The sequence below is a fragment of the Staurois parvus genome, unplaced genomic scaffold, assembly GCF_062004578.1.
Source record: "Staurois parvus isolate SC_StPar_1 unplaced genomic scaffold, SC_StPar_1.0 ptg000973l, whole genome shotgun sequence".
Lineage (NCBI taxonomy): Eukaryota > Metazoa > Chordata > Amphibia > Anura > Ranidae > Staurois > Staurois parvus.
The window spans coordinates 1,247,284-1,263,658 of NW_028318769.1; the positions used below are offsets into that span (position 1 = coordinate 1,247,284).

General features: G+C 44.0%; 1 protein-coding gene across 1 annotated transcript; it reads left to right on the plus strand.

Moving 5' to 3' along the window:
* The first annotated feature begins 9,383 nt into the window (after nucleotides 1–9,383).
* Nucleotides 9,384–13,826, plus strand: LOC149441575 (beta-1,3-galactosyltransferase 4-like). The gene has a single exon (XM_089657190.1). The coding sequence runs from the start codon at nucleotides 9,613–9,615 to the stop codon at nucleotides 10,675–10,677; it is 1,065 nt and encodes a 354-aa protein (XP_089513316.1). The 5' UTR covers nucleotides 9,384–9,612; the 3' UTR covers nucleotides 10,678–13,826.
* Nucleotides 13,827–16,375: the final 2,549 nt, after the last annotated feature.

The following is a 16,375-nucleotide window of genomic DNA, read 5'->3' on the forward strand; positions in this document are numbered from 1 at the left end:
ACTATCTAGGGATGGGATCCTGATTATTATTATTATACAGTATTTATAAAGCGCCAACAGTTCGCACAGCGCTGTACATTACAATGGGAGACAATACATGAGACAGTATAATAACAATAAGTGTGATACATGAGGGGATCAAGGGCCCTGCTCCTTGGAGCTTACAATCTAGGAGGGAGGGGATGGAGGAAATAGCTGTGGGGGATGGAGTGGTAGGAAGAGTGGAGGAGATTGGCAATTAGCAGAGGGTAGGGTAGGCTTCCCTGAAGAGGTGGGTTTTCAGGGTGCTCCTAAATGAGAGGAGAGTAGGTGATAGTCTGATGGGTTGGGGTAGGGAGTTCCATAGGATGGGTGATGCCCTGAAGAAGTCCTGGAGGCGGGCATGGGAGGAGGAGACCAGGGAAGTAGAGAGAAGGAAGTCTTGTGAGGAGCGGAGTGTATGTTTTGGGTGGTATTTGGATATTAGGTTGGTGATGTAGTTTGGGGCAGAGTTATGGACAGCTTTGTACGTCAGTGTTAGCATTTTGAATTTGATCCGTTGGGTAATCGGAAGCCAGTGGAGGGATTGGCAGAGGGGGGTGGCAGAAGGGGAGCGGTTGGTAAGGTGGATGAGTCTGGCCGCCGTATTCAGGATCGACTGAAGCGGGGATAGCCTGTGGTGAGGTAGGCCGGTGAGGAGGGAGTTGCAGTAATCGAGTTGTGATATGATGAGGGAGTGGATGAGTTGCTTAGTAGTTTCCGGGGTTAGGAACGTGCAGATTTTGGAGATGTTGCGGAGGTGAAGTCTGCATGAGTTTGTTAGCGATTGGACTTGGGGCTGGAAGGACAGATTGGAGTCTAGAATGACACCTTGTTCTCACCTTGTTGGCTTGTAGAGTGGGACTGATGGTGGCATTGTTGGTCATGATGGAGAGAGGAGGGGCGCGGGCTGGGGGGAAAACCAGGAGCTCGGTTTTGCAGAGGTTCAGTTTAAGGAAGTGGAGTGACATCCAATCTGATATGTCGCTCAGTAGGTGTGTGATTCGGGCGGAGACTGAAGGGGTGAGGTGGGGGGTAGAGAGATAGATTTGTGTGTCGTCGGCATAGAGATGATAGTTGAAGCCGTGAGAGTGTATCAGTTGGCCAAGGGAGGAGGTGTAGATGGAGAAGAGAAGGGGCTTTGAGGGACCCCAACAGAGAGGGGGAGTGAGGGGGAGGTGGTAGCGTTATAGGTAACGTTGAAGGAGCGTTGTGATCGGTAAGACGAGAGCCAGGAGAGAGCGGAGTCTCTGAGGCCGAGGGAGTGTAGTTTTTTGAGGAGGAGGGGATAAACTCTGATATAAAAATTATAATTATAAAAAATAAATATATATATATTATTTTACACCCAATAAAAAGGTATATAAATCTATTTTTAAAATGATATATCAAAATTAATAAATATAAATAAAAAAAAAATATATAAAAATTATATATATAAGAAAATATTATTTTAATATAATAGCCAATAAAATAAATGAATCTCCTCAAATGTTAAAAAAACACTTAATAAATGTACTGATGATGAATGCACACTGGGTGTGTATACCCCAGGCAAGTACACCCTTACCATCGGTGTACATAATTAATCACTAAACATAATAAAAACACTTAAAAAACAGTCAGGTCACTATATTATTAGGATAATAAGGGATGCATAAATACTTAGAATGTATCCATGAAGTAATATGCCTAAATCCATTAAAAATCACTAATAAAGCAATTTAAATCAAACTCCACGTTTAAACCTTTTTGCACTAAAGTCTGCATGGAAAAAATCCATCTTGATTCCGCTTGACTCAATGTTTGAACCTTATTACTACTTCTCCAGTGCCTTTTGTACTTTTCTATTCCCCAAAATGTCAGAAAAGAGGGATCCTTATTATGATGGGAGGATGAGGAGGAGGAAGACAAGGAGGAGGAGGAACACAGCTGTTCTTCTACTCCTATGAGACTGCACCTTATGAGCCTGTTTTATCACAAATATATGTGAGTTGTTCTACATTTGATACTATTAAAAGTTGTTCATACTGCACTTAGAGGCGCTTCTTTTCTTTTTCATTTCGTCTTCTCTGATGACACCTTTGTGTAGTTGCTGTCACCCAGCAGCTGGATGTATGACCCCGGTACGGTTGGATGGCATCCTAGGTGTGATCTACAAGGAAGCTCAGCCAGCAAAGTCTAGTGATGGAGTATTTGGGGTCTTCTCCTGCCCCCGGCAGTAAGTATAGGGACGCCGTGTCTGCACGGACACAACCGCTCATCCTAATGTGACAGGTGGGCAAGGGCAGGTGAGGGGCCAACTCAGCAGACAGTGTATGTTTCGGGGCTGTTCGCCTGCACCCCGGTCACATTACCAGCTGCGTCTGTGCAGCCGTTACGTTTTAATAGACTTCAATGGGCTGCCCAGGGGCGGACTGACCATTTGGAAACTCGGGCACTGCCCGAGGGCCCGGGGTCAGTAGGGGGCCCCATGAGATGCCCCTGGTACCTTTTTTCATAGGCTTTTTTGAGTTTGGACAAGGACACAGGGGCCCCATGATCCCCTATTGCCCGGGGGCCCTATGAGTTGTCAGTCCGCCCCTGGGGCTGCCTGCACTCAGCACCTTCAAGCTGAGACGCCAGAAAAAAAAAAGGCTGTTCACGCTATACAGGCATCATCACCAATGTGAACAAGGCCTCATACTGCTAGCGTGGGGGTGCAGCCAGTAGGATTTTTTTTTTTACATTAATACATTTTTAATGAGAGGTGTCCTTGTGCTGCTGGCTGGCTTAGCTGAAACCTTCCATCCTCTTCCCTTCCCAACACACACCACAGCAGTGATCTTCCGGTGCTGCGGGGGTTCATACATCCCCCTGAGGAAGCCACGTGACCCTGTGGCGTAACGCGTAGGGGAGGGGCTCTGACATCACTATGTACCCGGCATCAGACGGCGAGTATACTTTGTGTGAGACACACAGAGGAGGCTGTCCCACGGATTTAATATAACAGCTGTAAATTTTAACAAAGCGAGTATTATTGTACACATTGTGAGTGCATCTGCATATGGGGCACTAAATAAACACACATTTTATGAAAACGATAAGGCACTCTGTATGTTTTTCTCTTTTAATGTGTAAACGAGAATTAATTGGAGTAAAGAGCAAAGGAACGGAGAGAAACCCTGCAGGGTGGGGAGGGAGAAATCCCAGCACCAGCATACAATCAAAGCCCAACTGAGGAGTACACAGAAGTCATCTGAGGCTCATCCCATCCTGAAGGATTTGATTATATTATCCAACAAATCACCTTTAATTAAAGTATAAAGCTATCTAAACCTTTAATAAAGCTAAAAAGGAGGTGAGCATATACAGTCATGGCCGAAATTGTTGGCACCCTTGATATTTCTCCAGGAAATCATGTATTTCTCACGAAACGTATTGCATTAACACATGTTTTGCTATACACATGTTTATTCCCTTTGTGTGTATTGGGACAAAACAAAAAAAGGGAGGAAAGAAAGCAAATTCGACATAATGTCACACAAACCTCCAAAAATGGGCTGGACAAAAGTATTGGCACCCTTTCACAACTGCGGATAAATAAGAATGTTACAAGCATGTGATGCTCCTGTAAACTCACCTGGGGCAAGTAACAGGTGTGGGCAATATAGAAATCACACCTGAAAGCAGATAAAAAGGAGAGACGTTCACTTAACCTTTGCATTGTGTGTCTGTCTGTGCCACACTAAGCATGGACAACAGAAAGAGGAGACGAGAACTGTCTGAGGACCTGAGAACCAAAATTGTGGCAAAATATCAACAATCTCAAGGTTACAAGTCCATCTCCAGAGAACTAGATTTGCCTTTGTCCACAGTGCGCAACATTATCAAGAAGTTTGCAACCCATGGCACTGTAGCTAATCTCCCTGGTCGTGGACGGATGAGGAAAATTGATGAAAGATTGCAACGCAGAATAGTCCGGATGGTGGATAAGCAGCCCCAAACATGTTCCAAAGACATTCAAGCTGTCCTGCAGGCTCAGGGAGCATCAGTGTCAGCGCGAACTATCCGTCGACATTTAAATGAAATGAAACGCTATGGCAGGAGACCCAGGAGGACCCCACTGCTGACACAGAGACATAAAAAAGCAAGACTACAGTTTGCCAAAATGTACTTGAGTAAGCCAAAAGCCTTCTGGGAAAACGTCTTGTGGACAGATGAGACCAAGATACAGCTTTTCGGTAAAGCACATCATTCTACTGTTTACCGAAAACGGAATGAGGCCTACAAAGAACAAAACACAGTACCTACGGTAAAATATGGTGGAGGTTCAATGATGTTTTGGGGTTGTTTTGCTGCCTCTGGCACTGGGTGCCTTGACTGTGTGCAAGGCATCATGAAATCTGAGGATTACCAAAGGATTTTGGGTCGCACTGTAGGGCCCAGTGTCAGAAAGCTGGGTTTGCGTCCAAGATCCTGGGTCTTCCAGCAGGACAATGACCCCAAACATACGTCAAAAAGCACTCAGAAATGGATGGCAAAGAAGCGCTGGAGAGTTCTGAAGTGGCCAGCAATGAGCCCAGATCTAAATCCCATTGAACACCTGTGGAGAGATCTTAAAATTGCTGTTGGGAAAAGGTGTCCTTCCAATAAGAGAGACCTGGAGCTGTTTGCAAAGGAAGAGTGGTCCAAAATTCCGGGTGAGAGGTGTCAGAAGCTTATTGATGGTTATAGGAAGCGACTGATTTCAGTTATGTTTTCCAAAGGGTGTGCAACCAAATATTAAGTTAAGGGTGCCAATACTTTTGTCCAGCCCATTTTTGGGGTTTTGTGTGACATTATGTCATATTTGCTTTTCTGCCTCTGTTTTATATTTGTTCCAATACATACAAAGGGAATAAACATGTGTATAGCAAAACATGTGTTAATGCAATACCTTTTTTGTGTGAAATACTTGATTTTCAGGAAAAATATCAAGGGTGCCAACAATTTCGGCCATGACTGTATAAATGGTATTTTTTGGAAGAGCAGAGTGAAACAAACACGAGGAGTAATTTAATCACATTGGGACAATTATATATATATATATATATATATATGTATTAATTTCTGGCATGAATTATTATTTATATATAATTCATTTTTCTAATTGATTTATGATTTATATTAGGGGAATATTGCACGCAATTAATTTAGGCACAGTGGATCACATTATAAAATTGGTATATTAATATAACTTTTAGTGCATTTTATATGGAGAAGTGTATCATTATATAGGTAATACAGTAATACCTCGGTTCAAGAACGCCTCGGTTAAAGTAATTTTCGGTTTACAAATGAAAATCCACTGAAAATAATGCCTCGGTTTACAAATTTTGTATGAATTTTTTTCACAATACGAAATGTATGTCAGTGCTGATTTTTAAATGCAATTGCTGGCTCTTTTTTCTTTCTTCACTATAGCTCACAGAATTAGCTGTCACTTTCCCCAAAGTTAACGGAAATGTTGTTTCTTTTAAGAAACTAAAAATGAATATTGTTTGCCCCCCCCCTTTCCTGACCTGCCAGGCTGCATGCTCTGAAAAGGGTCTGGTAAGGATTTTGGGGAGGACCCCCACGCCATTTTGTTTAAAATTTTGGCGTGGGAGTTCCCCTCAAAATCCATACCAGACACGAAGGGCTTGGTATGGATGGGAAGGGGACCCCACACAGTTTTTTTAATTATTGTTTTAATTGCCGGCAATTCTTTTACATTCAGCTGTCAGTGGGGAACCCCGCTGACAGCTGAAATATTAACACATGGTTGTCACTACTAAGATGCCGCATGACTTGATAAAATAACTCATGCGGTATTTATTAGTGTTTACTTTTTTCTGATCTCCGAAACAGATTAATTGGTTTTCAATGCATTCCTATGGGAAACGGCGTTTCGGTTTAAGAATTTTTCGCTATAAGAAAAGTCCTGCAGAACGAATTAAATTCTTAAACCGAGGTATTACTGTATATGAATTTAGATATGGATTAGTAGTAACTAAGTTTTGGGGCGCGGTATTGTTTGTTATCACTTGGGGGTTAATACAGCTGCTGGACCTGATACAGGCGATCATCAAGCATGCCGACTCTACCAGTCCTTTCTGCCCCCCTCCTCCATTCATAAAGTTGTACTATAACTTCCAGCAGTGAAAAGAGCTCTGTGAAAGGAGGAGGTGGACCTTTCATTCATTCACCCGCCCTCCATTCACAGAGTGCGCCTTCTTGATGGAAGCTCTAGTACAGCTTCTATGAATGGAGGAGGGGAAGGTGGGAAGGGCCGGTATAGTCGGCAATCTTGACAAATGCCTATTGTCATAGGCATAGAATACATGAAGGTAAAAAAAAAAACATTAAGCCTTTAGAACCACTTTAATGCAAGGAATGCATCAAGTTAAAAAATGTGTTTAACTTTAGTATCACTTTAAAGGCAAAACATTTTTTCATTTTGGATAAGGTAAGAAGAGCTGTAACCCCTATTGGGGTTTTTTTCTGCCATCTGTGTCTTATTGGGGAGATTTTCCTTCACTTCCTGTCCCATAGCCAAAACAGGAAGTGAGAGGAAATCCCTCAAAAATGAGAGAATCCCTGGTTGCCACCTGAACTATTGTCCCCATTGAATTGCCCCTCTATTACTGTTCTGGGGACAACCAGAACAACTTTCATTGATAAAGTGTGTGTAACAAGACCACCATAGTACCAAAATTAACTAACTTTAGAAAAAATTAGTAGGACTTTACTGGTAAAAAAAGGAACACACATAACAATACATCAAAACATAACCATGTTTTATTACAAATAATTCATAAAATCACAACTGGACATAATCAAGGTCCTAAAATCAATTGCCTTAAATACAATTTTAATATTATTATTATTATACAGGATATAGAGCCAACAGTTTGCTCAGCTCTTTACAAAATGAAGGTAGACATTACAGTTACAATTTGGTACGAGAGGAAACAGAGGGCCCGGCTCGTCAGAGCTTAGAATTAGTGGTGCACCAAAATGAAAATTCTGGTGCCAAAAACAAAAATTCAAAATGCACTTGGCCGAAAACTGAAACCGAAATGCACAGTTTTTAAAAATGAATATATATTTTTGGGGAAAAAAATACACTTTGATTAAAAAAAACCCCCAAAAAATATATACACCAATTTTTTTGTAAAATATGAAAGAGGATGTTTCAGCGAGTAAATAGATACCCAACCTGTCACGCTTTAAAATTGTGCACACTCTTGGAATGGAGTGAAACTGCGGTACTTAAAAATCTCCACGGGTGATGCTTTAACAATTTCTACAGGTTAGCAGTGAGACGTTACAGAGGAGGTCTAGTGCGAGAATTATTGCTCTTGCTCTGACGTTTGTGGCGATTCCTCACGTGTGTGGTTTGAACACCATTTACATATGTGGGCATGGCCTACAGAAATAAGTATTTGATCCCCTGCTGATTTTGAATGTTTGCCCACTCACAAAGAAATGATCGGTCTATAAATCGAATGTTTGGTGTATTGTAACACCGAGTGACAGAATAGCAACAAAAAATTCCAAAGAAATGCATGTCTAACAAATGATGCACTGATTTGCATGTTCATGAGGGAAATAAGTATTTGATTCCCTATCATTCAGCGGGATTTCTGGCTACGAGGTGTCTTTCATACAGGTAACAAGCTGAGATTAGAAGCAGTCTCTTAAAGGGAGTACTGCTAATCTCACATTGTTACCTGTATAAAAGACACCTGTCCACAGGAGCAATCAAACAATCAGATTCCAAACTCTCCACCATGGCAAAGACCAAAGAGCTGTCCAAGGATGTCAGGGACAAGATTGTAGACCTACACAAGACTGAATTGGGCTACCAAACTATCGCCAAGCAGCTTGGTGAGAAGGTGACAACAGTTGGTGCAATCATTCACAAATGGAAGAAACACAAAACAACTGTCAGTCTCCCTAGGTCTGGTGCACCATGCAAGATCTCACCTCGTGGAGTGTCAATGATCATGAGAACAGTGAGGAATCATCCCAGAACTACACGTGAGGATCTTATCAATGATCTCCAGGCAGCTGGGACCACAGTCACCAAGAAAACAATTGGTAACACACTACGCCGACAAGGATTGAAATCCCGCAGTGCCCACAAGGCCCTCTGCTCAAGAAAGCACATGTCCAGGCCCGTCTGAAGTTTGCCACTGAACATCTGAATGATGCAGAGGAGGACTGGTTGAAAGTGTTGTGGTCAGATGAGACCAAATTCGAGCTCTTTGGCATCAACTCAACTCGCCGTGTTTGGAGGAGGAGGAATGCTGTCTGTGACCCCAAGAACACCATCCCAACTGTCAAACATGGTGGTGGAAACATTCTGCTTTGGGGGTGTTTTTCTGCTAAGGGGACAGGACAACTGCACCGCATCAAAGGCAAGATGGACGGGGCAATGTACCATCAAATCTCGGGTGTGAACCTTCTTCCTTCAGCCAGGACATTAAAAATGGGTCGTGGATGGGTGTTCCAGCATGACAATGACCCAAAACACATGGCCAAGGCAACAAAGGAGTGGCTTAAGAAGAAACACATTAAGGTCCTGGAGTGGCCTAGCCAGTCTTCAGACCTTAATCTGATTGAAAATTTGTAGAGGGAGCTAAAAGTTCGAGTTGCCAAACCTCAGCCACAAAACCTTAATGACTTGGAGAGGATCTGCCAAGACTAGTGGACCAAAATCCCTCCTGAGATGTGTGCAAACCTGGTGGCCAACTACAGGAAACGTCCGACCTCTGTGATTGCCAACAAGGGATTTGCCACCAAGTACTAAGTCATGTTTTGTGAAGGAATCAAATACTTATTTCCCTCATGAACATGCAGATCAGTCATCATTTGTTAGACATGCATTTCTGCTGAATTTGTTGTTGCTATTCTGTCTCTCAGTGTTACAATACACCGAACATTCGATTTTTAGACTGATCATTTCTCTGTGAATGGGCAAATATTCAAAGTCAACAGAGGATCAAATACTTATTTCCTTCACTGTATGCGTTCACCACTACGTGCGAGCACGGGGGGACAGGGGGCACTTTAAACTTTTTTTGTTTTAATTTGTCTGGTTTTTTTTTGCGCTGTCCCTTTCATTAAATTTTAATCACTTTTATTCTTATCACAAGAAATGCATGCATCCCTTGTGATAGAAATAATTAGTGACAGGTCCTCTTTATGGAGAGATATGTGGTCAATAAGACCCCACATCTTTCCTCAGCAATGTAAAGCATTCGATCAAAAAAAGCATTGATCTAGTGCTTTAAAAAACAAAACCGGTAATGGGAAGTGACTTAGCTCTCAGGCATGATTATGAAATACATAATTTCTCATAATTACTCAACGATGGATGTGAAGACACACCTCGGCATCACCATATACTGAATCTACCCTGCAGACAACAAAGTTTAGACCCCACCTCTCAATCTTTTGTCAAGCAAAGACAACGGCGGAGCCCTGATAGGATTTGATCACAAGTTGGCGGCTAAAGAACGTACGGGAAGAGAAAGCCAACAAAGCAGAGCCTACAGAACTGAGAAGTATCCAGCTCTTCACATCATGCGATTAATTATTGCTGCTTACCTGCGCTTGTTCTGCATTCATAGACGGCGCTGGTCTTCCATGTTTTTACTTCTCTCTTCACTTCTGTTGCTGCTTTTTCTGTCTCTGTCCGGGTATCTGGAAGAGTCTTTGTCTCGAGCACTGCCCATCTTCTACCCAAACCCTTCTCAGCTTTCCTCTTCTCGACTCTCCAGCATACCATTGTCACCTTTCCTGCTCTCTCCCGCCAATGCTTGCTCCCCACCACCCTTACTCCTTATTTTAGTCTCCAGTGCCCCTTCCCATAGAGATAGGAGAGATACAATCCGACAGACTTGGGGGAGCCTCTCTTCCGCCACGGCTTCTTCCACCCTAACTCTGTTCGTCTTGGCAGTTCCTGATAAAGCAGAAGAGAGATCAGCCCTGGTGCATGAGGCAGTGGTTCATGGAGACATCATTCAAGCCAACTTCACTGACTCTTACCGGAACCTGACACTAAAAACTCTAACCGGATTGGCATGGGCCTTGCAGAAGTGCCAAGGTGCTCGATTTCTGCTCAAGACCGATGATGATGTCTTTGTCAACACTCTGGCCTTGTCAGCCTTTCTAAGGGAGCAGCAGCAGGGACTCCAGTATTTCGGCCGGATAAACTGGCGTGTCTTTGCCTGTCGGGATCCAAAGAATCGCCACTATGTGTCACATGAGCTTTATACCGGTCACTATTTTCCCCCGTATTGTAGTGGCATCAGCTACATTTTGTCTCATGGAGCAGTTGGTCACCTTTTGCAGGAAGCTGGTAATGGCCCTTGGCCTGCGGTTGAGGATGTTTACACCGGCATCTTGGCAAAGGCAGCTGGTATCGCCCCCCAACATGTTGCTAAGATAGCAGGTGTTGAATCAATCCCGCACAACAGTTGCTGTTACCGGACCATGTTTACCTCCCACGGACATGCACCCCGTGGTATGCAGGAGGCCTGGAATATGCTGAAAGAGGAAACAAAACACTGGTGCCCCCCGCTAACCCTACTATACTGTAGAACATTTGGGCAGCCATTGGATCAAGGAGAAAATGGAGCCAGTTAACAATCTGGAAATATATCTTCTTGGGATTGGGGTTGTGATAGACATGACCTGGACCAACTAAATTCCTGAAATTATACAGAGTACCGATAAAAAGGTTGACATCTAATCTTTTGGAACCTTTTTCTATTATGAATGAGAAACACATTCACTCCTCTTGAAAGTCTTCGGATGGCTTTTAGGTTCAACAGACCAGCTCCTGAATTCCAGATGTGTAAAAGTATCTCATGAGGGTCTCTTGATTGGCAGCTGATAATTACAATTTCCGTTTCTTTTTTCTAAACTCTGCTAGAGATGTAAGAAATATGGTTCCTGCTAACAACCGACTCATTTCATACGTTGAGCTCTTTTTTTTTTTTTTCCTGTGTGAAATCTCCTGGGCAGCTCCAGATGTTCCAACTACTGAAATATTCTGCTACCTTACTGAACCACTTGAACTACTGAAATGACGTTGGAGATCAGTTTTGTTTTGGATGAACTTGTGCACTTGTGCATTGTGACTCTCTCAATACTAAAGTGACTCTGCTATTTACAACTTGACATTTTTGGGATTCCCGAATACCGTGCAGCTAAAGAGCCTTGTTTGTGGTGATATCCAACAGCAGCTGTACCTCGGATCCCTCTTTGGTTTCATATTTCTGAAGAATCTGTATTTTTTTTATTCTGATACCTTTTGAGAGGTTTTTGGCATTTTCTTTTTTTAGGGTTTGCAGTTATCAACTTTTCTTTTTTTTTTTTTTTTTAAAGGTACTTATTAACATTACTATCCTGGAAGGTCCTTTTGAAGTAAATTTAGGTCTAGTGGAGCCAATGCTAATGATTCCTGATTGTATCTCACCACTAGTCTGATTGAATTCACAATTCCTGGTCAGTCCCGTTCCCTGATCTATAATAACCTTTAGGGCCAGTTCACACTACATGTGTTTCAGTTGCTTTTTCTGCATCCAAAACGCACAGAAAGAAAGTTATATGGTTGTCAATGTCATAGTTCACATCAGCGCTTGCAGTTCCAGTGCGTTGCAGGTGCTGCCAAAAAGTTGAACAGGCTGCATTGTTTATGCATAGGACTGTACTGGAATGCGGTAAAACGCCCTGGAACGCACTAAATCGCACATGTCCCTAATTAAATTGAGGAAAAAGAGAGGGGAAAAAATTAACTGGAATGCATAAAAAAATGCACTGGAACACGCTAAACATGCATCAAAAACGTGCATGCAAAAACGCATCTGGAACACATCTAGACTGTTTCTATAGTGTGAACTGGCCCTTAGGACTTGTTCACACCATTTGTGGTGCAGAAATGCATGCAAGAGCATGTTTTTTCCAGCACAGCAAAGAAATCCAATGCCCTCTGCAGATGTGTGCAGGTACCATGATGAAAACTTAATTGCACCTCCACACGTCTAGTAAACACAGACGCATTCACAGCCACCAAAACGCATGGCACCACACTGCTGTGGGGTTAGGTGCAACACACTTTTAAAATAATATGCCTGCCGTATTTTTGCATGTTCCCACACATTAGGCAGCCCTTTGAAATTAATGAGCTGAGGAAAAAAAAAGTAAAAAATGCTCCATTCACACAGGACCTCTGGCCTGTACAGCATGAATGAGGGGGTTGTTCATGTGGCTGGAGCCACCTATTACACTATGGGGACACAGCAGCTGTATGTGATGGCCACTGATAAGATGCACTGATGGACACTGATAGGTGGCACTGATGGGCACTGATGAGGAGGCACTGGTAGGTGGCACTGATGGGCATTGACAGGCATCACTGATGGGCACTGAAAGGCAGCACTGATATATGGCACTGATATATGGCACTGATATATGGCACTGACTGGCACTGATGGGCGGCACTGACTGGCACTGATAGGCGGCACTGATGCGCACTGATAGGTGGTACTGATTGGTGGCACTGATTGGCAGCACTGATAGGTGGCACTGATTGGCATTGATAGGTGGCACTGACTGGCACTGATGGGTGACACTGAAAGGCAGCTCAGATGGGCACTGATATGCACTGGTAGGCACTGATATGTGGCACTGATGGGCACTGGCAGGTGGCACTGTTCAGCACTGACAGCTGGCACTGCTGGGGCCACACTGATCATCCGGGCACACTGATCATCAGTGACCTGATGATCAGTGTACATGTCCCCTCCGAGGAATGCCGATTACCGACTCTCCTCTCCTCTGTCAGCGTGACAGCTCAAGAGGAGAGAAATGCTGATAACCGTCATTTCCCTGTTTACATGCGATCAGCTGTGATTGGACACAGCTGATCACATGACCGAGCCGACATCTTCGTCTCTTTCCGTTGATCGGTGATTCACTGTGTCCAAGGGACACAGCGCACCGCCGATCGCGGCGCTGCGCGCTCCCTGAGCCTCGCATGCGCAGTGAGAATGGAAGGCCATCAAATGACGTCCTATCAGAACAAGAGAACAACCTTGCGCCCATCATTGGACTATATGGCGAGCGGGAGGTGGTTAAACAGCGTCTAAAAAGAAAGCGCCCACGGCAGAGGACTAAAATGTGTTCTGCACATGCTCATTTCTATCCCTGCATAGACGTTGGAAAAGCGTCTAGTTCTTGACTGTCACGAATTCCCTTAAAAAACTATTTTACTCATTGAAAATTTGTTTTGAAATGTAATATATTGTTTAAAGTGAAGTCCAGATATTTGGGAAAGCAAATTTCAATGTGAACATGTCTCTGCAGTGATTTTTCATTGTGTTAGATGTTCTTCTAGCACGACTGCTTTCTTAGACCTATTCCTGGATTGTGCCTAGTTAGTAAATTTGGAGTCTACTTGTTAGACTCTTTCTTTGGTAAATGTCTTTGCCGTCTGTAAGGAAATATGTCGTAGTAACTGTCATCCATGTTGTATAATGCCTTCATTTCTGGACGTGTGAACAGTTAGTTTCGGTTTTGTAACTTCTCTCTCGTTTTCTTAGACTAGTTTCATTTCTGTCAACGGAACTACCTTATATGGTGTCCCTCAACTATTTGCGGTTTCTGTTTTTTATGTAACTTTATTGATAAGAATGGAATGTTTCATTGGTCATCCTGAGATTAAGCAACTCATGCTGAGTTCTGTATAACTGTTCTTGTCATGCATTAAAATTTCAGAGATTTAGATTTCACACTTCGGTGTTTGTAGCTTTATTTCTCCAAGGCCTGAGGGTGAAAATAACGAGGACAAGGGCTACAGACCAGGGGCGGACTGACAACTCATGGGGCCCCCGGGCAATAGGGGATCATGAGGCCCCTGGGTCCTTGCCCACACTCAAATCACACCAAAGAAAGCCTATGAAAGGTACCAGGGACATCTAATGGGGCCTCCTACTGACCCCGGGCCCTCGGGCAGTGCCCGAGTTTCCCATTGGGCAGTCCGCCCCTGCTACAGACATAGGTTGAATCCTTGCAATCTGGTGTCAGGAAGTGGGATTAAAGGCGTGGGTGGTCAGGTAAACTGAGCCAGTCTTAGTTTTACCTGGATTGTCCCCAGGGACAGTAGCCAAAGTTTCCATTTGAGATTGTTGGATCTCACGGAGAGTCTCTGAGGTGGGTCCTCAAAGGGAATTCAGAGGTTTTGGAACCTCTGGGGAAAAATTGCCTAGGCAGGTATAATTGTGAATTCACAGGAGTCCTCGTTTATTTGTTCCATTTTAGAAGTATAAGTGCTTATTTGCTGTATGTTAAGAAACTGTTAAGTAGTAATTTGTGTTACAGTATAGGGATATTACAAGGTCCGTACTTTTAAGTGTTAAACTCCTGAAATGTCGGCATAACAGCCTCTCCGCTCGGGCCCCTTCTCTTCTCCATCTACACCTCCTCCCTTGGCCAACTCATACACTCTCATGGCTTCAACTACCACCTCTATGCCGACGACACACAAATCTATCTCTCAACCCCCCACCTCACCCCCTCGGTCTCCGCTCGAATCACACACCTACTGAGCGACATATCAGACTGGATGTCGCTCCACTTCCTTAAACTGACCCTCTCCAAAACCGAGTTTCTTGTCTTCCCCTTCAGCCCGGACACCACCCCCCATTGACTTCTCCATCACATCCAACAACGCCACCATCAAACCCACCCCGCAGGCCAGAGTACTTGGTGTCATTCTGGACTCCAACCTATCCTTCCAGCCCCAAGTCCAATCTTTAACAAACTCGTGCAGACTCCACCTCCGCAACATCACCAAAATCCGCACGTTCCTAACCCCAGAAACCACTAAGCAGCTCATCCACTCCCTCATCATATCACGACTCGACTACTGCAACTCCCTCCTCACTGGCCTGCCTCACCGCTGGCTATCCCCGCTTCAGTCCATCCTGAATACGGCTGCCAGACTCATTCACCTTTCCAACCGCTCCATCTCCGCCACCCCCCTCTGCCAATCCCCCCACTGGCTTCCGATTGCGCAACGTATCAAATTCAAAATCCTAACACTGACGTACAAAGCCGTCCACCATACTGCCCCGAACTACATCACTGCCCCAATAACCAAGTACCACCCAACACACACACTCCACTCCTCACAAGACCTCCTTCTCTCTAGTTCCCTGGTCTCCTCCTCCCATACCCGCCTCCAGGACTTCTCCAGGGTGTCACCCATCCTCTGGAACTCCCTGCCCCAACCCATCATTTTATCACCTACTCTCCTCTCCTTTAGGCGCACCCTGAAAACCCACCTCTTCAGGGAAGCCTACCCCACCCCCTGCTAACTTGCCGACCTCCTCCACTTTTCCTACCACTCCATCCCCCACAGCTATCTCCTCCTGTGCCACCATCCCCTCCCTCCTAGATTGTAAGCTCCAAGGAGCAGGGCCCTCGATCCCCTCATGTTTTGCATTGTATTGGTATTGTTCTGTCACATGTTCTGTCCCCCTTTGTAATGTACAGCGCTGAGCGAACTATTGGCGCTTTATAAATACTGTATAATAATAATAATCCTGACACTGTAATATTTATTGCTTTGCCTAACAGCTGTTTTTGCTTTAAGGGGGTATATCTAAGGTGAGAGATCTCTACCCAAACATTAAGCTCCCGTGTAAAGCGTTAAGTGATATTGCTGAAAAAAAAAGAGGCAATATATCCTGAATTGTCTAGATTAACTTGTAAGGAATATGTGATAATGGTATTGTTAGGAGATACAATATCTGAAAGCAGCAGGTTTTCACTGGCTGAAATATGCGTCTGGTTACACTCCAGAGCACAGTAACGTAAATCTCTACTCTTTACCCCCCCCCCCCCACCGTCTGCTCCGACAAGTTATACAAAAGTATATTCAGCTTTGCCTAAAAGAGAGGATGATTTTTTTTTTCTCCTCAGACCTTAAAGGGCAGACAGACCATCACAATCTCCCTTAGTTCAGGCAGAAAAACAGAGTCCTGATAGTACAGAAAGGGAGAAAGGAGGGGTAGAGAAGTGAGGGGTAGAGAAGGGAGGAGGAGAGGAGAGCCATACGAGACAGACAGTGTTCACAGCAGAACATGAAATGAATAATTGATGGAATTTTGGGATATGACATGGACTCAGGGTTTGACTGGACAAAGGTGCCTACAATATATGTTCTAGTTGATCCTGGAACCCAAGCAGTCACCCATGTATGGCTGAAGGAAGACAAAGGTGTGAGAGTAGGTGACCGCCGAGATGGAGAGAATATGGAAGAGTAGGATATCATTAG